Genomic DNA, 24528 nt, shown 5'->3' with positions numbered 1-24528 from the left:
TTGGTCGAGGAAGCCGGAGTGCTCGGAGAGAATCAACGACCTTCGACAGGAAAACAACCAATCCAAGTTAGTTAAGATTAGAGTTGAACTCACATCCCAAGTGCGGGGCTCGCACTCACAACATCCGTGCTGACAGGCTAGTGGACTAGTTGAATTAGTAAGACCACTCGGTCATCGAGGCCCATCAATCATTTGACTAAAAGCTTTAAATTCATCTTAGTTTTCTGACAAATTATATTAATATATGAATAATAAATGTGTGCAAAACTTGCACATTTCACAAATACGATATTTTTCGAAAGTAACATAATGTTTAAATTAAAAAAAGAAGAAAGAATCGTTTTTAAATATTTTTTTATAGATTGGGCATGTGGTGCTGTACTAACAGACGATAATGGCGAATTTGCATCTCCTAGATGGCCATATCAATATCCATCATTATCATTATGTGAATGGACTATAAGAGCTCCTAATGGATGTACAATATATCTCAGTTTCACGTCTATAGAATTAGAAGGGCATATAAAAAGAACTGTACTTCTGCATATGATCGCGTAGAGGTTTTTGACGGTTCAACAAAGAATTCTTCTAGGCTAGCATCACTTTGTGGAAAAAAAAGAATACATGCATATAGGTCATCACTAAATGTGTTATTCGTGACGTTTATATCTGACGACAGAGTACAAGAAAGGGGTTTTCATGCGGTTTATAAGTTCTTTTATCCACCAACTTCTACAATGGAATCAACAACAGCTGAAGATACAACCACTACTTCAACAGAAAAAATGACAAAAGAACAAACTACAAGCGCAACTATTACAACTGAAACAGTGGCAAAAATTTTCCCATTTAATGCCTCACATCTATCATTGATAGCTATGTTTGTAGAACCAAGACATAATAATTCTCCTGTAGACAAATCACAACAGTCACAGATGTTGGATCAAACAACAGAATCAGGTCTGTTTAAATTCATTCAACAGTATCTCAGTCTTTATATGAGCATGTACATCAGAATTGTTTTCCTTTGACATTTTCAGTGATAATAGCAGTATAACAAATTCATTTAAAATTGCATTGCTATGTTTCGGTTACCATTTGTCGATCTATATGTTAGTTATTTCACCTTTCCAGTGTTCAATATTTAGGATTTCCATTTTCACTTCGATTATTTGTATTGTGAGTTCACATAACTACGTCAGCTTGCTAGGATTATATCTACCTTGTAGCGAGTGCTTCGGTATTTGCTTGATTTGAATGATACGAATTGACTGAAAATCTTTGCTGAAGTATAATGCTCCAAAAATACGGTTGCAAATCCCTCAAAGTTGCCCGTTAAAGATCTAATCTATAAAGGTTCTTTTGTGTGATAATCTCACAAAATTTTACTTGCTTCCCGACATTTTGATCCCGAGCGTAAATGATAACAGTTGATCGAGGAACAAATGGCACGTAAACTTGAATCGGTATTATACGTTAACATAACTTTGGAGAGATATTGTCGAAATGCATAACTAGTACTTCAAAAAAAGATAGTTTAATATTCCTCACAATGGAATGCCCTTCTTGTCTTGGCAATTCTTCAACAAGGTATACCATGGTTTTTGCAAATCAACGAAAGCGAGAGGGTTACTTTGACAGTATTTAATAACTTTATTTTTTCAAGAAAATGTAGCGAAAATGTGCACCTCAGTACAGCATTTCATTCTATCATTCGGTAATGTCATAATCGAGGAAAGGAAGACAGGTTTGTGCCATCAACTTTTCCATAACGGTCATCTTAAAGGTTACGTCCTTAAAACATTTTAAGTGATGACTTAAACTTTATTATTTGGCTCAAAAGCTATCTTGAGAGCAGCAACCCTCTTTCAAGGAAATCATGATTGGAAACGTAAGTTCTGGAATATAGTCACAATAGGAAGATACATACTACATATACAAACATACTGTTGGAGCTTTAAAATATAGAAATGGAAAATTCCAAAATATGAAAGCTGAAATTATCTCTTTTGTCGTAAACAGTCACTCATTGTCAATTTCAAGATATAAGGTAATTTATCTTTCAATGTCGTATCTTTTATCTCAATTTCGGTGCAATAGATGCGTACAACATAGTTATCATGTTTTGTACTATTCGGTGAGAGGACATCACTTATAAGGAAGAACGTGAAGTTCAAGGATAATTTCTTTCCATTTTGCCTTAGAAACTCATGTTTAATGTCTTATGTGAATAAAGGAACAGTCACAGGAAGAAGGGCACAATTAGTTTTTAATAGGAATGTCGATTGTTTGTTGAAAAACACATCCTCTAAACGTAACAAATATGTAGCCAATAAAACAAATCAAGCATCTTGATGATGTTCTTTTCAGAAAACCGTTTACTTGAATCATAGTGTTTTAACAAAGTATGATTCATTCTTAACTAAACAAGATAAGTGTATCTATGTTGGTCACGGCCACTCTTTTTATGCAACAAAATTGAATTTATTTTTATCTCTTTGTAATTTTTTATATATTCAACATTAAATTACTCATCTCATTAATCGATTAAGAAGTCAAATCAAATTAACAAACAAAAAACGGAGGGAATCGAATTAACACCAAAAGGAGAGACACCGGGTTCGTCCACAGGGTAAACCTTTCATGCTAATCATGCATCACCCGTCATACGAATACACACCCAGTCAAAATGTCACAATTGGTAAAATTACTGATTATTCTACTTAATGATCAAGATAGCGAGAACATGTCGCTGGTATATAAGACATAGACAAATCATAACAGTCAACCAATTTATGATGATGACCGTAAAAATCCTACGTAGTTTTGTTTTCAGTCTTTCATCCTCATAACTCTGATAGAGCACATTTGTTAAGGACCATACATCTATTAATGAAGTGTAGTGTAAAAATTCACGAGCGTATCAATTAAGATATGGACAAAACGTACGATGGAGCAGAGAAATTTTAAGTTGACAATTCGGAAGATGACCTCATTATGTTTGTCATAGATTCCAGCTTTAAGTCGTCCATCTGGGTAAATATCAAGGAAAAGATACAGATATGAAGCAGATCTACCATGCTCGGTAGGATCCTTAATTTCAAGTTCACTTGGATAAAGGAGATGCAACCATTCACTGAAATGTTGATTATTGAGTGACATGACATAATCAATATATCTGAAAGTGAAATTAAAGAAGTTTGCAAAACAGTTCTGTGGATTTTTGTAAGTATACACATCTCATTCACACTGCCACTTGCATAGGACGTTTCACAGTAATTCTAAATCCCGGTTTGTTTGCTGCTAAATAAATATTAAGAATTTGGAAAGAGGTTTCCTGGAGTATAAGACAGACCCAGCGATATAATGTTGTTTGTAAAGACACTTATGTGTAATTAGTATCCAGTACAGCAAATTCTTACTTGATATTATATTTTAAGATCATAAGTACATGCTTTAACTTCGCAGTTAATTTGGCTTCGAATATTTTTTTTTATTCTGGAGTCTCTGATATGTCGTTTGTGTCTATATATACGTCATTTAATCTATTTTTCAAACAAAATTCATTGTATGTTCTGTGCTGTAGTTTTTCACTGATACAGACAACATTATACAAAACATTCAATGCATTTGATAACGATGGTGTCATACAAGTATAGATCATAAAAAATGATATTGTGAAGTATCAGGGGATTATCTGGTAAGAAATAATTATCTTACAAAGTTGAACGACACTCTACTGCGTTTCGGTAGTCTTGTTCTTTGCTTAGATATCAAAACTTTGGAGGATTACTGGTATTTTTACAACTGAATGTGTCAGTTACGTCTGCATTGACAGTCTGTTACGTAATCTGCAATCTGTTTTAACACCAAAGTAAAATAACTTTACGCCTGTATATAATCACACCTTTTTCATTCGCAGACTATGTTCTGTAGTTTTTGTTTTTGTTATTATATTATCCGAAAATTGCAGTTTAATGACAATGTCTATGAAGTCTATGTTAGATGGTGTTGTTGACACGATGTGTTACTGTTGTAAATAATTTAAGGCGTGATACAATCCACACCATAACTAAGGGATGATTATTTATGGCGTTTTAACACTAAAACCCAACAGAGGTGTAAATATTAACATGTTTGTCTGGTTTTTAGCTAACCAGTGAGCTATTCTCTTCACTTATCTTCCGTTTTCCGTCGTCGTCGTCGCCTGTTAACTTTATAAAATCTCCTCTGAATCTACTGAACGAATTGAAACTAGATTTGGCCACAATCCATATTTGGATATGTGTCCAATTATCTTTGCTGCATGGTCGACATGGCTAAGAATAGAACAAAGAGGAATGCAAGTTTTGCAAGTTTTGTCTATTATCTGGAAAATCGCTATAGATAGAGACACTCTGATAATGGCAGAATTGTTCAGAATGTTGTGATCAACTTACTATCTAGTTACATCAAAACTGTTATACAATTATTTACAAGAGTTATTGACCTAAAAGGACGAGTTTCACATTTTTCTCATTTCGCCTATATTATCTAGAAAACTAATGAAGATAGTGAGACACTTTTTTAGTACAAATGATCAGCAAGACAAGATGCATAAATAAGTTAAACATGACTGCATTTGTCAGACGACTCTGTATATGAGTTATTTTAATTTTTATCAAGTTGGCTTATTATCTTGAAAACTAAAATAGATAGAGAGAAACTTTAAGTTGCAAAAATGATTAGTAAGACAACATCTACAGATAAGTAAAACAGAAATTGTCAGACGACTCTTTAAGGAGTCATTGTCCGTGAATGACGTTTTGTACAAATTGTTTGCGGTTTTTGCATATTATCTTAAAATCTTGAATAGATTGTTAGACATTTAAAATAGCAAAAACGATCAGTAAGACAAGTCTACAATTTAGTCAACATAATGGAAATTAATTTTTTTTTAATTTATTTATGTTTTTGGTAGATACTATAGCAAATAGAGAGAAACTAAACAATAAAAAATGATAAGGATTACAAGATCAACAAAAAAAAACGATATTTACGTCATGAATTATATGATAGTCTACAATTTTAGAGAGTGGCCATTGTTGAATATGCACTTAGATCCAGATGAGCGACACATGCTCTTTTTAGAGCCTGTAGTTGCATTAGTAAAAATTGGGTTTTAGCTAGCTTTCAGTAACTGTGAGTACTATTAGATCCAATACAGCATCACTGGTTTTTTTTAACAAAATATAAAATAAATATTTCGCACTTACACATAATTGATCTGAAAATTTGTGTATTATTTGCCGCTTGACATTAAGAAGTGAGCATTTAAACGATTATACATTCATTCAAAGATATATTCTGCTAATAAGAACTGCAATTAGTTATTAAAATATATATGAACAATAGCATTGTGATCTTTAAATATTTTTAGACTGATGAGCATATGTTCATGTATGTAAAAGTGTACTTTTACCTTTCAGAAAATATTGCTGTTACACAGATGGACAAAGATTTAACTTCAAGGAATGTTCGACTATGGCATTCAATAATAATAATGATAATAATATTCATATTTATTGTAACAGTGGTGGTTGTAACGTTAGTTGTTGTTTGCCGATATTATAGGTAAGGAAAACTTTTTTTCTCTCCAGGCGGATATTTTAGCCATTTATAATCCAATAAAAATTTACACAGATAATAAAAGTTGTTTGGGAAGAATCATTAGACATTTTCACGAGTACTATACACAAACCGGTAACAAATTAAAATAAACGTAACACGATGAATGTTCACACACAGACAAACATTCACACCAGTAACAACTTAAACTAAATCTTAAGTGAAAAATCGTTTGTAAATTAGTCAAAACGATCATTTGTTGTCATTTCATTTTATAATGAAATGCACATCTTTCAAACACAGTAATATGTAATCGAATATATATTTTTAGCATGACGTGAATACCATTGATTTTGTTGTTATATAAGATTCTTAGTTCTTAGGTCACAAATGACGAGTGCATGCAGCTGCAGAAAACAAATTTTAATTGGTAACCTTATCAATAAAAGAAATAGAATCACAATAAATAAACAATAATCCAATGAGAAAATGTTAAACATGCTATAGAATAACAGTTGAGATCTCGTTTTGAAAATAAGACCAAATATTCCTTGGGTTATTCAATCTGTACTGTTAGTATTAGTATTTGTGTGACTGCTCGGCAAAATTTAAAACTATTTAAGGCTATAATGATTTAACTTTTGTTTTCGTCACAGGACCAGAGTACCAAAACGACGTAAAACAAGTAATCTGCCTTTTAGTGAAGAAAGTGAAACTTTGTATCGTCATGATAAGTATGTATATTAATATAAAATGTTTCAGACTTTTTATGGTTGGTTCTTATTTAGCTTTGATGACGTGACTGACATATCTGGTTATCAATTAAATGCATTTGTAATGAACAATTTAACATTGTTACCTGAGAATTGTTTTTCTTTCCATATCAAACTATCACGGTCATCACATGAATACTTCAATTCAGTTGTATATCATTAATGGCCGATCGTTTTATCAGTGAAAATGAACGAGCTACATAGAGAAAACGATCATAACTTTTTTGCTACATTGTGTATTTTATCGCCCAACCCCGCGTTTTTCAAGAATTTTCTTATTTACAATTAAATATGTTCTAAGTTTAGTTCAGAAATATGATTTCTTTCTTCAAATTAAGTTTGAAAATTGAGGTGCCATAACCACTCAGCCTTTATTAACTTCTTCGTTAAAACTCGATAAAATTGCAATGGGACCTTCTTATAAAATCAATTTTCTCAACTTATTTATTGTAAATAATAACCGCCCAACCCCTAAAAAGGTCGACAATACATTTATTTCAAAGAAATCGAAAACCAAATCAGTTTAGGTAACAAACTTTTTGCTTCAAAATTTGATTGAAAAGTTCACATTTTGGCATTCGTTAGCAATATTTTGAAAATGGCGGCCGCTGTCGGAAGTAAACAACGACACGACATGTATTCATTTAGTTATCAATCAAAAAGTTATATTGAAATATTTTAAATGTGTCTTATTGTTTTTAAGAATTACGTACTTCACCTTCACTTAAGTACATTTATTAGAAAGAGTCTCTCGCACGCAAACTAAAGATTTAGATGCTTTGATCATGCACTGTTTACATTGACATCGTAACTCGACTTGTGAAAAGATATTTTGTGAGATTTTTACGATGAAAACGCCAAGAAGATACACATGTAATCGAATTACAAACTAAGAAATTAAAAAAAAGAAAAATGTCAAATCAAAGGTTATATGACATGCATATGTGGAAACAAGGAAACACCTTTGGAAATTAAAACAAACAAAAAGCAAAAACGTATACAAATAGAAAGCACATAACTCTTAAATATGCATGAAATATTTGCCACAGGACATTAAGCAAGGAAAGCAACAATCAATCAATCGTGTTATTTCGGAGTAAAATTCATGTTGTTTGTTTTCTTAAGAAGAAGTTTCATAGCCTAAATATTTGTCATTTCAGTCACTTAAACGACAATTTAGACAAGGGGTCATCTGAAAGCATCCATCTTCCACAACCAAGGTTGGTATCATTTTAATTGTCAGTTTGACTGTTATTCTATACATCTTTGGAGAAAAATGTTCTCATATATCCTCTTTAACAGATAATAATGTTTTCTCAATTTCTAAGGAAGTAATGTTCTGTCATTCCCTTCTCTTTCTTTTTTGTGGACCTAACTACAAATTCGAGGACCTCGTTTATTTCAATATAAATATGCAACACAAACAAAAGGAGCAACATTTTCTTCTTTAGATAAGAGATGGGTCATTTGAATTATTTGATTGCGTTTCCGACATAGTAAATTAAATCAGTTATTGTTTTCACTAGAAATGCTTCTCTTGCATTAATGAAAAAATGTACTGCGATGGGATATGTTTTGTCCATACATTCTTGAGCAAGGACTTTAAAAAATAAATGAATGCTCGTAAATTATGTGTTTTGACGCGACCAATTTAAATTCAAATTAGATTTAAATTTGAAATCAACAGCTTAACAATAATGTATCCATGTGTACAAGAATTATAAACTTACGTAAACATAATTCATTTATATCGGATTAAAAAAAAATGTGTTAATATAATGAGTGACGCTTTAATTTCATTTACGCAAAAGATGCTACTTTCGATTAAAAACAACCTACCACTCGTTTACACCTTGTCCTTTAGCTAAATTCCAAACCGAACCAAAACTAGTGGTGAATAGATTTAGTGAATTGTACCTGTAATAACTCAATTTCAAACTCCATGTTTCATAAATTAACATTTGTCCGTGTCTCTATCTCGTAAACATTAATATGTCATGCTTTTTTACAGCCCAAGTGGTCCACCTCCAGATGTAACTTTTACAAACCCGATGTACGATAGAAAACATGGTACTTCTTCGTCAACTTTAGCGTCAAGTACTTATATGGAATATACTATATAATACAAAAAAGGTTTTAAATGAATGCTGTCATTAACGTCGATCCACAGAACTTTCAGTTGAAGACTTATTCAATAAATGGATAAGTTCAGGCTAAGGAGGTGGTGTTTAGTTGTGGACTCTGGACATAACATTTCCAAACTGGCCATAAGTATAGTTCAATTCTTATTGTTTGTTTGTATAATACACCTTCACGGGATTTAGATGATTTTACATTGAGGTATATAAAAAGACATTAAAGCAATAACCATCTCTATAGTTTGGTGGAATACTACGATGCAGAATATAAAAAATGGTAACATTAGTAAAACTGGAATTGTGAAAACAGTTTCATTCATAGTTTACAATCTCCTTTAACTTGACGAAAGGAATTTAATTTTCAATGAATGGTGAAAAGATCGACAAAAAAGATTTGTGATAACAAAACGACATATATCTTTGAAATTGTATTTTATAGTGTTACAATATTGTTAACAATTGTTTGTTTTCAAAATAAAATGTTCATAAAAAAATACTAAAATTGTATTATAAGAGCATATATTTGCTATTATTATTGTTATTATTATTAGATTGTGCGTTTATGATAAATCTTCAATCGTGTATAAAACAAAACAAGACAGTTGTCTATTGTTAATGGCGGTATGTTACTGTTGAACTTCTACAAATTTCTGGACATTTTGTTAAAGTCGAGGTACCGTCTCATTGACGTATACCCCACACCTCCTTTTTTCAAAATAATTCGAACACACACACATGCTAAGAACCAAGCATAATATTTCCTAATTTTAACATTGGAAGGAATGTTAGGTATCCTCAAGAAAATACCAACATTACATATCTGAATGGACAATAACAAAGAGATATACGAATTAACCAATGTGGACATGCCTGCACATTCTAGATGAAAATCAGGGAAACAATATTTTGTTATTGAAAGAAATTCACTTGTTTCATACACGCTTTGTAAATGAATGAAGACCAACTAGTATGCATTTACGATCAGTAAAAGTAAACATGAAATATAAAAAGAATGCTAATGAAATACAAGGTATCACAGAAAACTGCAATTACAACATCTAATTCGTCTAAGAAAACAATACGATGTATGAGATAGTATGAGTATATACAGTAGAATATTTTGGGTTTTAAATAATTCTTTCGTTAACTAACCATTGTCCTTTTTCTAAATCAAATGAAAAAAAAAGGAAAAAATAAAGAAAATGAAAATCATCCCTAATGACACGGCTAATAACATAATAAAGATTAAAATAATAATAATTATTATTATTATCATTATTGTTATAAGCTCACCTGACTTTCTGGGACATTGTGAGCTTTTGCTTTCACTTTGCGTTCGTCGTCGTCTGTCGTTCGTTAACTTTTACAAAAATCATCTCTGAAAATACAGGGCCAAGTTGAACAAATTTGGCCATACTTATCGATGGAATATAATGTTTAAATATGTGTCCGATGACCCCCGCCTGCTGACAAACATGGCCGACATGGCGAAAAAGAGAACATAGCTGGGTAAAATGCATTTTTTGTCTTTTATCTTCAAAACCGCTATAAATAGAGAAAATATATATATTTTATATTTAAGATTATAATTTTATGTGGATTCAAAGGACAGATTTCTGTTGAAAGAGTTAAACCTTTAATTGGCTCCATTATATTCATTTTTATCAAAGCATATCAAATCAATATTAAACATTTACAGTATGTTTGTGGCAATACAAATTTAAACAAACAATAAACAACAAAATACAAACAAAACAGTATGCAAAAACAAACGTAAGTGATAAATTTCAGTTCAGTTCTAATGACCTTTTTAAAATAAGCCAATAATTCAAACATGTCTAAAAGGAATCTGGGTTTAATAAATAAAATTATGTTTGTTCATCAGGGAAATGAATGAAATGTTCATCATCTAATTGTATATCATTATATAGATTTTGTCTGAAATTTTCGTTGACCTTGCAATTACCTTGCAATTCAAAATAAAATGAAATTCATCTTTGATGACTTGCAGGTATTACACAGTCTTTGTTCTCGATGAATTTTCTTGTAACGAAAATTTTTATTTCAAGACCAAGGTCATTTATACGAAGTTTAGAAAAAAATATTCCTGATAGAAAAATCCTTTAGATTTTTATCATGTTGAAGTTTTACATGCAGTAGCAGTTTTACAAGTTGCCTTTCGTATAATGTAAATATACATTAAATAAAACATTCGTTATTTTTTTAATCTGATAAATCAAATCTTTCCAACTCTGAAAATAACTGACTCCTGGTCTGGATAGATTTATTGCAATATTGAACAGTTAGATGACAATCAAGAAGTTAGGAAATCGCATGAACCCCTAAAGTCTAGTTGCCGTTTCATTGACGTTTACCCCACATCTCCTTTTATCGAAATGATTTGAACACACAAATGTTAAGCAGGTGATACGATATTCCAGGGTTTGTGTTTCCTATCATGATTTCTTTGATAGAGGGTTTGTTTTTGAAAGGAGTTGGATTGTTCTGATGCACCAGCAAGTATTCATTTGGCACCGATATCAATCAACATTGAAGATAAAAAGAATGACAATAAAATACAAAAGTGCGAATACAAACATTAACTAGAGGTTCTCAAGAGTCTGTGTCGCTCACCTGTGTCAACTGTTGTTTTGGAAATCATGTAAAATAAGGTTAAAATCATAATTAATAGTATTAGACACCCTAATAATGATTGAGGCTAAGTTTGGTTTAATTTGGTCCGGTAGTTAAATTTAAAGCAGATCATCCCATTGTAGTCTTAATAGTTACCGAAGACCCCTTATCATTATTTAAATTAGCTTTCAAGTTGTGACCATTTGAAAATTGTTATTTTTACCATTTTCCCTTAGACTTCTATAGAAAACCCCTATGTTCTATTTTTTGCCTTGGCGGCCATGTTGGTTGGATGACAGGGTCATTGGATGCATTGTTCAATCAAGATACCCTATTGAAAATTTTGGCTAAGTTAAATTCTATTTGGCCCAATAGACTAAGTGGATCTTTTACAAACATTTACGAAAAATTTACTATAAAGGGCAATAATTCATTAAGGGGTCAATTAACAATTTTGGTCAATACTGACTTATTTGTAGATCGTACTTTGCTGAACATTATTGCTCTTTGCAGTTTATCTCTATCTATAATAATATTTAGGATAATAACCAAAAACTGCAAACTTTTCTTAAAAATACAAATTCGGGGGCAGCAACCCAACAACGGGTTGTCTGATTCGTCTAAAAATTTCAGGGCAGATAAATCTCAATCTGATAAACATTTTTACTCCATGTCAGATTTTCTCTAAATGCTTTTGTTTCAAAGATATAAGCCAAAAACTGCATTTTGACCCTGTGTTCTATTTTTAGCCATGTCGGCCATAGTGATTGGCAGGCGGGATCATCGGACACATTTTTGAAACAAGATACCCTAATGATGATTGTGGCCACGTTTGGTTAAATTTAGTTTCAGGGGTGAAGATGTTTGTAAAAGTTAACGGACGAGGACGACGGACGAGGACGACGGACGACGACGACGGACGACGGACGCCAAGTGATGAGAAAAGCTCACTTGGCCCATTGGGCCAGGTGAGCTAAAAAAAACAATACATAAAGAAAGTCATTTCAAAACAATTAAGTACAAGATAGTGTAACTTAAAATATTTTTGGATTTAAATAATTCTGTCGGTAACCCTCTTCTTTTTTTCAAAATCAAATGTCATGAAATTCAAAATACAGAGAAGGAAACAATACCCAAATATCATTTGTATAAAAAGTTAAACAATTTATTATTATTATTATTATTGTTATTATTATTATCATAAAAAAGAAAAGAAAATATATATGAGGTATCCCTGAATGACACAAAATAAGTACATTCATTTTTCTCCTATTGCTTCACCGTACACAAGCACAATAAAGTGCAATTAAATATTCTTGATTTGTCAAAACGATATGAAACCCACACTGTTTCAAGATATTTTAATATTTTAGGTTAAATTCAAACTATTGCAAATTCAAATTTTGGGTTTTGGTGACCTGCACTTTTGCGGTAGAATCCATTCAAGTCCAGCTCTTTTATCAATGCACTTGGTAGGTATTTCATACGTCAGCATACGATCACCTGCTTCCTGAATAGTAGTAATAGACGTGTTTTTTGCACTTTCATAAATGATCGTGCAGTTATCGTTATAAGGTTTGTTACAAGAAATGTAGTAATATTTTTTTTTCTTTCTACACATCACAATTTCCCTCTCATCGTATTTAATTTTATGTAAAAGAAAATTGGTCGGAAGTTGCACTACCATTTTTAACTTTTCTTCCCATATTTCAATTTTTAAAACTCTATCTACAATAAATGAATACGTATCTTTATTTATGAGTCATCCAATTATTTTATTATAATAATAACTACTATAATATGCATAAACGTTCTATCAAATAAAAATGTGAATGACATAGTACATACATTTCTCTGAGTAAATTATCATTATTTCAAAAAGAATCTAAAATTTAAACCACAAATTATCCATCTAAGATATGAAGATCAGTATAAAAGTCCTTAGATTAAGTACAGCAAGTAGAAAAAGATACTTAGTGCAATATCTCTGTTGTCATTAGATTTGGAATTTTTGGGGTGTTTTGTTTCTTTCCAAATTGTTGTAAAATTTATCTTCTTTAAATAAACTTAAATGCATGTGGGACAGTTTGGAATTGTGCTATTTTCACTTTCGATTTATTCATTTAGTATGAAAAGATTTAAAACCCATAATTTTGTTAATTGTTTTTATTATTGAATTGAATATTTGTAATAAAATTAATAAATCTAATGTCTCGATTCCTCGGTAGAAAAATTTGCCTGCTATGTGTATTTTGTTTAGTTTTTTCTTTTTGTGTTTGTCTCATTGACATATACCTCACATACCTTTGGTCATAATCTAGGATGGTCTTGTTTTGTGTGAACAATAATAGGCCCTTTGGTAAATCTATACCATAAATCTATCACATCTTGTCAAATTTACCATTTGATCTTGAACGACCTTGTTGAGCTTTGCATAGAACTGTTGAAAAGTGCTCCAGAACCACGTTTTGTGCTTCCTGAAAATATTTTCAAACGTGTATGTAACTTCTCTTAGTGCGTCATACTATTTATTCATCACTTACCGATGTTCTTAATACCATTGCATTTGAGCATTTGTGGGCTAGGTATATGTTGGCAGCCTTTATCATTAATACAACTCTGTTCCTGTAAAAGTAAAAATACTGCAGTTAAGTTGAAGACAAAGTTATTATCGAATATTTGTTTCAGTTCAAAAAATTCAATAAAACTATCAGGAAATGTATAAAATACGTGGTATGACAAAATGTTAAGCAATCAGACGAAACGGCACAGACGCCTGAGTCATAACAAAACAAAAAAACGTAGAACAAGTATGACAGACAGGAATCCACGACAACTACTGAATTACAGTGTTCCCTATTCAATTTTGATATTATTTATGAAACTATAAATCGATTGTTGTATAAAATTTTGTTCTTTTAAAATAGCAATAATTCGTCGAACAAATTTCCTTAAGGGGAGAATATTTCTGATTTAAAGAAAATAAATAGCTAAAACCTATTTGGCTAACCTCTTTAGACATGCAGTAAATGTTTATACATATAAATATTATCAGTGGTATAGATAGGGATACAATAATATAAAAGCATCGTGGACGATCTTTGCAATGAGCAATCAGTCTACTTTCGTTATGAGATGCTTCCGTCTTTTCACTTTCATCGGATATGAGGTTTTTAGCAACGTTTCCATCTCCTGTGGAATTCTGTCCTTTTTCTTTACTTTTTGTGCTTTCAGTCATTATGAAAATAACATAATTGTGGTCCCTTGTTTACTATAAGAATCTGTTAGTAGCAACGTTCTGATTCATGTATTTGATTTGATTTAAATGGAAATTCTCTATTATATATCATATCTTAAATTTCCAAAGGTAATTACTATTAATATCCTTTTTGTTTAAACCAAAAGCAGATTTGGAGTGTACGTCTTATTCATGTTATTTTCGTTTTAATATATTTCATTTGCAAGAGTAGCAAAAAAAAGATTGGACAAAACATATAACAACATTAGAGACGTCCTCTCCCAATACAAAAGATAAACAAATATACATTATGTCATTACGAAAACACAAAAGTGCGTATTCGAATGATAGTTATATGTTCTGAATCATTATGATATTTTTGTATGTTTTTTTTGTTAACTTATATTTTTAAATCAAAAGCTGTATTCCTAATTATAACCGTTTGATACGTAAAAACTTTCAACAAAGTAGTATTTAAGTTTTAAAAGTGCAACTATGTGAACAGTAAACCAAGGTTGTTATAAAACCTCTTTGAGTAAAGTAAAAAATGTTCATTCAAAAGACCGATCCGAATAGTTTATCATATTGAAGTTATGCACACATTAACGGTTCAATGCTCATTGTTGAACTTGTTTTGAATATCATCGTGGTGTGAAATTCGTATCATAAATAATACTTAATCATGGTCTGTATTGACAGGCATAGACAAATTTAATTGATACGTAAGTATTGTAGTAAAAACATCAGAGAGAAAGGTTGTGGTACATGTATATTTTCAAGGGTCGTCCGCACATTGAACCTCGTTCAACATTTGTTTTTATTTTTTATATGTCTGTATTGCGGAAAATAGCGTGATAGTTTATTCCTTGAATGCCTACATCCTTTGGTCTGCTGAAAAAAATATGTTGGCATTCAAGGAATAGTGTCTAATAAAAATTAAGTGTGGTCATACAAATAGCAATTATAATGTGTACAGGGAAGCTTAGTCTTCCAATTTAAATGACTGGTAGTATTACCATTTTTTGCTCACCTGGCCCAATGGGCCAAGTGAGCTTTTCTCTTCACTTGGCGTCCGTCGTCCGTCGTCGTCCGTTAACCTTTTACAAAAATATTCTCCTCTGAAACTACTGGGCCAAATTTAACCAAACTTGGCCACAATCATTTTTGGGGTATCTAGTTTTAAAAATGTGTCCAATGAACCCGCCTGTTTATCAACATGGCCGCCATGGCTAAAAATAGAACATGGGGTTAAAATGCACGTTTTGTCTATTATTTTGAAAACTGTTATCAATAGAGAAAATCTGACAAGGGCAAAAATGTTCTGAATGTTGAGCTCTACCAATTATCCAAATACGTCAAAATTGTCAGATGACTTCTTATAAGAGTAATTGCCCTTAAATGACAAATTTTACCATTTATTTTTCATTTTTGCCTATTATCTTGAAAACTTAAATCGATACAGAAACATTAAATTGCAAAAATGATCAGCAAGATAAGTTCTACAAATAAGTCCACATTGCGAAATCGTCAGCCGACTCCTTATTAGAGTAATCGCCCTTTGATGATGATTTTTCCAATTATTTGCGCTTATATCTTAAACACTATAATAGATAGATAGAAACTTAAATAAGCAAAAATAATCAGCAAAACAAGATCTACAATTAAGACAATATAGAGGAAATCGTCTGACGTCTCCTTGGAATTATGATCCTTTAATGATGATTTTTATCATTTTTGGGGGGTTTTGCCTTAGATGATAAAAATTATAATAAATGAATAGACACTTTAAATCACAAAAAATGATCAGCAAGGCAAGATCTACTAACACGTTAAATTTCGCTGATATAGGTAGTAGACAGTCACTCTTTATAGAAATAATTGCCCAGCAACTTGAATAAGGATTTTTTTTACCCTCTTTTGTGTTTTGAGCAAAAACTTAAAGGAAGATAGAGAGAAACTAAACAAAATAAATGATCAGCAATACAAGATCAACAAAACAGAGGTTTTTGTCATGAACTCTATTCTCGTCTACAATGTTGGAGAGTGGCCTTTGTTGAATATACACAGAGACCAAGGTGAGCGACACAGGCTCTTTAGAGCCTCTTTTTTCTATTTGCAATGAATAAATATTTTTTACTATTTTCTGTTTGTTTAAAATGAGGAACTCTTTTCTTTTGGAAGATTGACAAAGAAACGTTTAGTTCTTGTTGATTGTTCTGTGAAAGCAGATGAAAGGTAACTAGAATAAGGAGAGCCAAAGTTTGACTGGTGAATATAGTGACAATTGCCCTTCTTCCGACCACCAGTAAAACCCTTGTCAAAGTTGGGTGTCCGTTTGGTTTTGCAGAAAATATAAATTTGCGGCCACGTTCGGTCTGATGCCTCGTGAGTAGAAAGAGTGCCACCCTGCACGCAAAGAAGCCCTGCAACAACTTTTTGAGGGGGCAAGGCAAAATGTCAGTTCCTATCTATTTTTCAAGCCAGTTCCAAATTGTTCTCCCTTCATCCCAGTCGAGTATTATTATAGGACCTACTTATTGCATGTATTGTTAATTTGTACCTTCGTGAACATACAATATTTGCCACTAGACGTTAAGCAACCAACAATCTATCAGAAACCTGTACTGTGACGTAAGATATCTTAGTCTGTATCAAATTATAGTGCCTAACATACAATAATTTATATAATAAATTGGAGTATTGCTCCATTTAGAAGACTGTATATCTATAAAGGGTGTTGTAGACAAAAAACTAAAAAGAATTTCCAAAAACTACAAAACCTGGTAGTATTGACAACTTTGTTTAAAATAAGGATATTGAAAAGCTGATTATAATTGATGATTTTGAGATTATTTTTCTGTTTAGAAGCATAAGATGTATTTGCTGATGGTAAATTCAAGTGGTGTCATCACTTGCTTTGATTTCGATTTTTATATAACAAATCTTATAAAATATATGATATATCTTACAAAGTATATAAGATATCTAATTTAAAAAAATATCAATAAGATATCTTATAAACTTACCTCAGGGAAGGTTGACTTTAGATGAATTTGGCTATTTATTTTAGGTATTTTTGTCATATAGCTCTTCAACGGTTTCGGTATTTATACATCCTCGGATTTCAAATATTTGGCTTTGAGCGTTCCTGATGAAGGTAAATCCAGAAAAGCGCTTCGGACGCATGAAATTATTAAACGTGGTCTTTTAAATTTTTTATAAGATATATTATAACTTTAGAAAATATCTTATAAACTTTATAGGATATCTTATATACTTTATAAGATATCTTAAAAAAAACTAAATTATATTAGATATCTTATACATTATATGAGATATCATTTATATTATATGAAATATCTTATATATTATATGAGATTTCTTATACATTATATGAGATTTCTTATATATTATATTAGATATCTTGAAGTTAGAATAAATATGAAAACGGCTTGCCAGAAATAATAGTTAAAAATCATTTTATCAATCCAAGCATACCAGTATTTTGAACCCTTGAAATAAAATTTTCTGTCAATAAATGTGCAATTCAAGTGTTTATTAGAGAGTGTCATGATCGTCAAAGTTCAAAATTCTAAATATATAGTGAATAGATGAACGCATGTATGTAATTGGAAGTGTACCGTTAAATAAAGTCTTACAATACATGAAAGTACTTAGGAATTGAATGCTTCTTTTTGTCATTTTATTGGAATGTAAAAGCGGTGACCGAAGCACACTAAAAATGTATGCACTTACAACGCTTTAACAATCCTATTCATTTACATTTGTTATGCTAGAACCATGAAATCACGTGTTAAATCCAGTCTTCCTTTTAATTATATTGTAATTTTTCTTAAATTTTCTTTTCTTTCTCATTAATTTCTAAGATGTTATGGGGTGGAAATGAAAGAAGAGAGTTGAAATAAATTTTTGGATGTGTAATTTTAATTGTTCAGTGGATGTAAGGAGTGATTTGGCCAGCTGCAAAAAGGTAATATTTACAGAACATCTCTTGACTTGTTCATATCAGTAGGGATGTGTATTTGCTTAATTTGTCAAGTAGGTCAGTGTCATTTTTCTAAATTTTGGATGTATTTTTGGACTTGTACGGAACATTGCACATACTAAAAAAAAATTGCAGAATCCACTGGTGGGATATTGTTAGTATGACAAAACGTAATGTAAAAGAACAAATCGGAGAACTTAATTGTAGTCTATGGCCGATTGCATTCAATGCGGAAATTAAATTTAACTTCTGGAATGTCTCAGCCAATCAAAATTCCGCTTCTATCTAATGTAATTATCTGAAAATAACCGGAGAGGTTAGAATAGTTTTTTGTTTACCTTTGATAGATATATAAATATAAATTTAAATTCCTATCAATAATAAATGGGTCGCTAAGATTTTTAAAAATGCATAATTTTTAGGAAATCTAATTTTCATTGAATCTCGAACAAACAAAAAACGACAATAGTCGTAAATATGTGGGTCATTTAAATTTCTTCACTGTGTAAATATTTTGAAAGTTGGAAAGGTTAATATACATGGTAATATATAATTGCTTGCAATGGCATTGATATGAATTTCTTCAGATGAAAACGAAAACAGACATTCAAGATGTTTTCCTTTATTCTCTTTTTAGCGTCGTAAACACGACATATAAAATTAATACATTTGACAAGTTAATTTAAAAAGAGTATTCCTGTATTTCAGTTTAAACTTTTACATTAATGTGTTAACAATTAAAGAGAGAAACAGAACAGAGACAGACAGAGACATGATTAAAATAAACTGTGTCCTACCTTTGATGTAAAATGCACAATTACGGCGATCATAGCTGCAGTTAAAATAAATATTATCACGATCAAAATGATATTTATTATCCTCATTGTCCTCATAGAATTGCACAGTTTTGTATATCGTACATCATTATGTGTCTCTATTTCTACGGTTTCTTGTTCCTCGTTGTTTTGTGATATGTTGATTAACGGTAAATTTTCCGGAGATTGCCCGTATTGTTCCAGAGGCGGCTCTGATTGATCTTGAGATTGCCCGGTTTGTTCCTGAGGCGGCTCTGATTGATCTTGAGATTTCCCGGATTGTTCCAGAGGCGGCTCGGATTGATCTTGAGATTTCCCGGTTTGTTCCTGAGGCGGCTGTGATTGATCTGGAGATGGCCCGGATTGTTCCTGAGGCAGCTCGAATTGATCCTGAGATTGCCCGGATTGTTTCTGAGGCGGCTCGGATTGATCTTGAGATTGTCCGGATTGTTCCTGAGGCGGCTCGGTTTGATCTTGAGATTGTCCGGATTGGTCCTGAGGAGGCTCGAATTCTTTTTTAGGTTGCACGGATATGGAATTAAAGAACTTTATTCTAGTGTTAACACCAGTATCACCATTTTCAGGCTGCCCGTCGCCATTTTCTTTGGCATTGTCATCCTGGCGGCTATCAAAAATTTCTGCCCCATCATCATGAGTATCGCTTGACAATCCTTCAATAGATTCAATATCGTTTGCACTCATTTCTCCGTCTTCAGGTTTGGGGCAGTTTGCTTCAGTCGCATTTGCCATTTTTTAATAATAAGTGTTTTTTGTACAATGTTGTAGGATTATTTTGTCACATACAGAAGATATAACATATATGCTTTGTCATGATACAATATGATTTATAACGCAAAATTACATAATCTACAATAACAAAAGTACTTTCTATTTTAATATATAGAAAAATACCAGTTTTCTTTATTTTGGAAAACCTAATGTTATTTATGAACATCAATTTTAAGTACAATGTAAACACTCAAAAATCTTTAACACTCTAAATGGGAGGGTTTGCAAGGGTCAAGACTGTTAGTTGATAGAAGAAAAGAGCATACCAAATTTGTAGTAGACTGCAAGGTAAAACATGAAAAATCGATTGCTCTTCTTAGATCCTCATGGGTGCAATTGGCGATGACTTTAAAAAAAAATAAGCCGGTCCGTTTGGAGGAATTTAACTCGTTTAAATTTGAAAAGCTTGAATGATATAATAATAAGGAAATGTGGTATGATTGCCAATGAACTAGGGTTGAAATGAAATGGATGCAAGCAACTAAAAGTCACCGTACGACCTTCAAAAATGAGAAAACCCCATATAGTATAGTCAGCTGGGGGTTGGATGAAAAACTGAAATCACATTTCCATCTACCATGTCAAACTTTACAGTTTGTTGTTAAAGTTTCTCGTAGTCTGCCTGAGGATTCGATAATGTAAAAGAGTAGGGGTTTAGTGTTGATCCAACAAAGGACTTTTATGATTTATCGCGTTGGAAGTATCATGGTGTCATGCTGAGATGGAGTGTGGAAGTCTTGGGTTCGATCCCCGTCCGGGTTGAGCCAAAAACTTTAAAAAAAAAGTGAATGCTGCTTCTCTGGTAAGGATGTGGCACATTCATTGTAGGATGACATGTCTTCCTGCGTAATATGACCTGTGAACTAGCACGTTAAAAACGGGTCGACGTATTAACAGGAGAATATATTTATAGCAATTATTAAAGCTGATTGAAAGTTTTTAAATAGAGTGTAGTGATTAAGATTATAGGTAGAAAGTGGCAGGTGAGTTTTGTTCTACTTGTCCGTTTTATGACACCGGTTTATTGTATTTAATATATATGTTCCAGACCATATGAGTGTTTGGATCATATGGTTATATACCCGTTTAGTTATTCAAGGGCTGGACCAAATGAGTATTCAGACCATATAGTTATTTTTCCGATAAATTATAACTTCCTTCATAGAAACACATAGCTCATTCTCCGAACCAAAATCGGCACAAGTAACTTACTGAAATCCTTTATCTTTCAGAACTACAACAAAATAAGAAACTACATTACATCGAAGAATGATTTCACCTTTACGACTTGGAACTTTTGGTTCAATAGTTTGCAATCCACCTAACACGAAAATCATGATAGGAAACTCAATCTCTGGAATATTGTGTCAACTGGGGGATATACTCAATGTTAGCTCTACTGTAATGTTGTTATATAGATATGAGCATGGAAGGTGAATTGAAAAACTAAAATCATCTCTGTTGTTGTAAAGGTTTTTTGTCAACCGATCCTCATTGGCAATGTTTAGATGTAAGTTAGTATAAGTTATGAGGCAGACTTATCGGTATCTTTGGTATCCTTATTTTCAAGTTCACTGGGATAGATTAGTTCACATAGTCATCAAACTTTGAGTTAATTAGCGGGAGGATATCATCTATATGGCGAACGTGAATTTAAATGATAATGCTAGCTTCGTTTCATTCTTCCTGCGAAGCATCGGTAAGTAGTCTGTTTCAAATGAATAAAGTAACAAGAGGCCAAGTAGAGGAACCCAACTGTTTCCCATAGGAAGGCGGATTATTTGTTGAAAAACATGTCCACTAAACGTAATAAATATGTTGACAATCAAATGATGTCAGCTTCATAGAAATGTATGTCCGAAATTTGCACTCTAACCGTCAGCGTTGAAGAAGTCCTTCCCTAGCTCAGCCGATAACGTCTGGTTAAGAATATACTACTCAAGGGGAGAAATTTCCTCACACATCCCACCTCAAAAGTCATCAGACAATTATGACTCTTCAAAACACAAACCATGGCTAGATATCAAGTCTAACCATCGTGGGTGTTTATATTGGGCAGTAAATGCATGATCACATCGTCGATAACTTTCCGCTTCATAATAAATGTATATCAATCTAACTCTGTACGAGCACACTCCTATTAATGATGTCCGTATAATGTGAACATGTACGAGCGTAACTTAAGAAATGTAAATGCCATACGATGGAGCAGAGAATATATAATACTGCTGAGAAATGGGATGTTGACAATCGGAAAGTTGAAATCATCACGTATTTCATAGACTCAAATTCTATGAAGTCGTCAATCATTGTCGATATCGGGAAAAGAATAAAGATATGAATAAGACCTTCTACCTTTGGTAGTATCCTTAATCTCAAGTTCGTTGGGAAATATCAGATGTAAGCACTCATTGAAATTTGGGTTATTTAGTGACAGAACAACATCACCAATGTATCTAACAGTGACATAAAAGATTATTTGTAAGGATCTGTATGGGTTCTGCTTAATATGAATACAAAAATAAATCCTCCAGTAGGTGTGCCCAATAAGTAACCGTTGGAATACCGACTGTTATTATGTCATTATGGGGTTCTTCACAAAGTAAGATTTTTCATGACCTTAAACAAGACATTTGTATCTATGTTTCCAATTTGTTGAAGATAATGCTCTCTTAATTGGGACAATGTAGTCGATCTTTTAATTGAGAATAGGTAATTGTAGTGTTAAGCGTAGAAAAAGCAAAGGTTTTGATATAAGTGCAAAATTGTAAAGATTGCAGTTGACGATTTTGGAGTATTAAGAATCCATACCTGATTGACAAGACATATGAATAAACCTCATCATAATAATCCTGAATGCCATATTTTACTGTAAAACCAATGGTGGTAAGAACTTTAGAAAGATGAGTAGTCGACCTCTAGACGACCTGGCTAGAAATCGTTCTTTATTAGATTTTTTGTGAAGTGTAGGTATTCAGTTGAAAGATGAAACTTTAACCGACATCCGAATGTATTCTGGTAATAAAATAAGAAGAATTTACCTTAAATGTTCGGTTGTCCATCGACGGCCATTACAACACGAAACAATTCTTATTTTTACTCTATTCGTAGCACAATAAGAATATACAAGTCAGGGTACTCTATATGGTCATACATGAAGGTCTGGATGGAGTATTCTTCTTTTCTGTATTCTTTAATTTTGGGGCATTATTCTTTATCCTAACAAATAACGTTTATTCTGTAAAATTCGGGTGAAAGTTATTTTGCTATCAAATTTATCTGTATATCTGTAATTATATGATTTCTGTATTCTGTACACTGTTCATTTCTGTTATCAGTATCATATGACCTTATTCTTTTATTTTCCACGGTTATTCTTTATACTTTTGCGCCCCATTATTCTCTATTCTTTTTTTCTTTTTTTTTTTGCTCATTTTTATATTTATTATTTTTTGCCACCTATTCTGTATTCTGGAAACCCCACCCAGACCCTCATACATATCTCATTGTTCAGATATAAAAAAGTTAATAACACTGTATTTGTTTTCCAGTATGTTGTTGTCCTTAACTCAGTAGCATTTTATCAGGCTAATCTGAAAATTTCCATTGAGTTTGTAACAGCAAATTAATTTGCTTTTCAATTGGACAATAATTCACTCTTTGTGCGCTTCTCCTTGTTGACCTCTTCTTGTTTTCATATGAGTCGGAGTTCCATCAGACACTTGTCAAAAACAAGAAGATCAAATAAGCCCGTTCAATTAATTTCACATTAGACATATTGATGATGTTCTTTCCATTAAGAATCGAAACTTTTCTGATTGGGTTCCATTAATATATCCTCTAGAACTATAAATTAAAGAAACAACAGACACGGTTTCCTCCGTCTCAATTTTATACTTATACCTCGAATTTGACATAAGCGGTCATCTTAGTACCAGAATATATGAAAAACGAGACGATTTTTATTTTGAAATTATAAATTTCTGACACCTTAGCAGCAATTTACCAACTTCATCTGCATATGGGATGTACATTTCCCAATTCATTCGGTATTCAAGGGCTTGCAGCTGCTACTCAGACTTTATAAAACGTCACCAGTGTCTGAGCAGAAAGTCAAAGAACGTCTCGTCCTTTTTCTAAAAATAAAGTTCATCGGAAGATACCAAGACATCGTTGATAAATATTCCGTACCAACTTCACAAATAATACATGATTGTCTTGAAGTATAGATTCTAGGTACTAACGTTGTTTATCATCTTAATTGCGTGTTATAAGTGTTCCTTTTATTTGTCTTTGTATATTTTTAGTCCATTTTTGGTAATATCCTTTTGGCGTGGTTCGGTATTTATACATCCCACCATTGTGTTATTGTGCTATGGTAATTTTTTGTATTCTTGTCTTTTTTTGTCCTCACTGTGATTTTGAGATGGAGAAAAGCAAAAAATGCTCTGTTCATATGTTATTGTTTTTATGTGCATGAATTGATACACCATATCCTGTATTGTCTATTTTTACATAAAGTTCAAAA

At 32.1% G+C, this 24528-nt stretch overlaps 2 protein-coding genes across 2 annotated transcripts; one reads left to right on the top strand and one right to left on the bottom strand.

Moving 5' to 3' along the window:
• The first annotated feature begins 371 nt into the window (after positions 1-371).
• LOC127729650 (uncharacterized) lies at positions 372-8857 on the top strand. The gene is made up of 5 exons (XM_052237502.1): positions 372-960; positions 5469-5613; positions 6264-6341; positions 7541-7600; positions 8392-8857. The coding sequence occupies exons 1-5, from the start codon at positions 477-479 to the stop codon at positions 8501-8503; spliced, it is 879 nt and encodes a 292-aa protein (XP_052093462.1). The 5' UTR covers positions 372-476; the 3' UTR covers positions 8504-8857.
• Positions 8858-8931: 74 nt separating this feature from the next.
• On the bottom strand, positions 8932-20014 carry LOC127729648 (uncharacterized). The gene is made up of 3 exons (XM_052237500.1): positions 19194-20014; positions 13696-13777; positions 8932-12880 (listed from the first exon to the last, which is right to left on the bottom strand). The coding sequence occupies exons 1-3, from the start codon at positions 19959-19961 to the stop codon at positions 12549-12551; spliced, it is 1182 nt and encodes a 393-aa protein (XP_052093460.1). The 5' UTR covers positions 19962-20014; the 3' UTR covers positions 8932-12548.
• Positions 20015-24528: the final 4514 nt, after the last annotated feature.

The sequence above is a fragment of the Mytilus californianus genome, unplaced genomic scaffold (genome assembly GCF_021869535.1).
Source record: "Mytilus californianus isolate M0D057914Y unplaced genomic scaffold, xbMytCali1.0.p SCAF_2, whole genome shotgun sequence".
Taxonomy (NCBI): Eukaryota; Metazoa; Mollusca; class Bivalvia; order Mytilida; family Mytilidae; genus Mytilus; species Mytilus californianus.
This window is presented reverse-complemented; position numbering and strand designations above follow the sequence as displayed.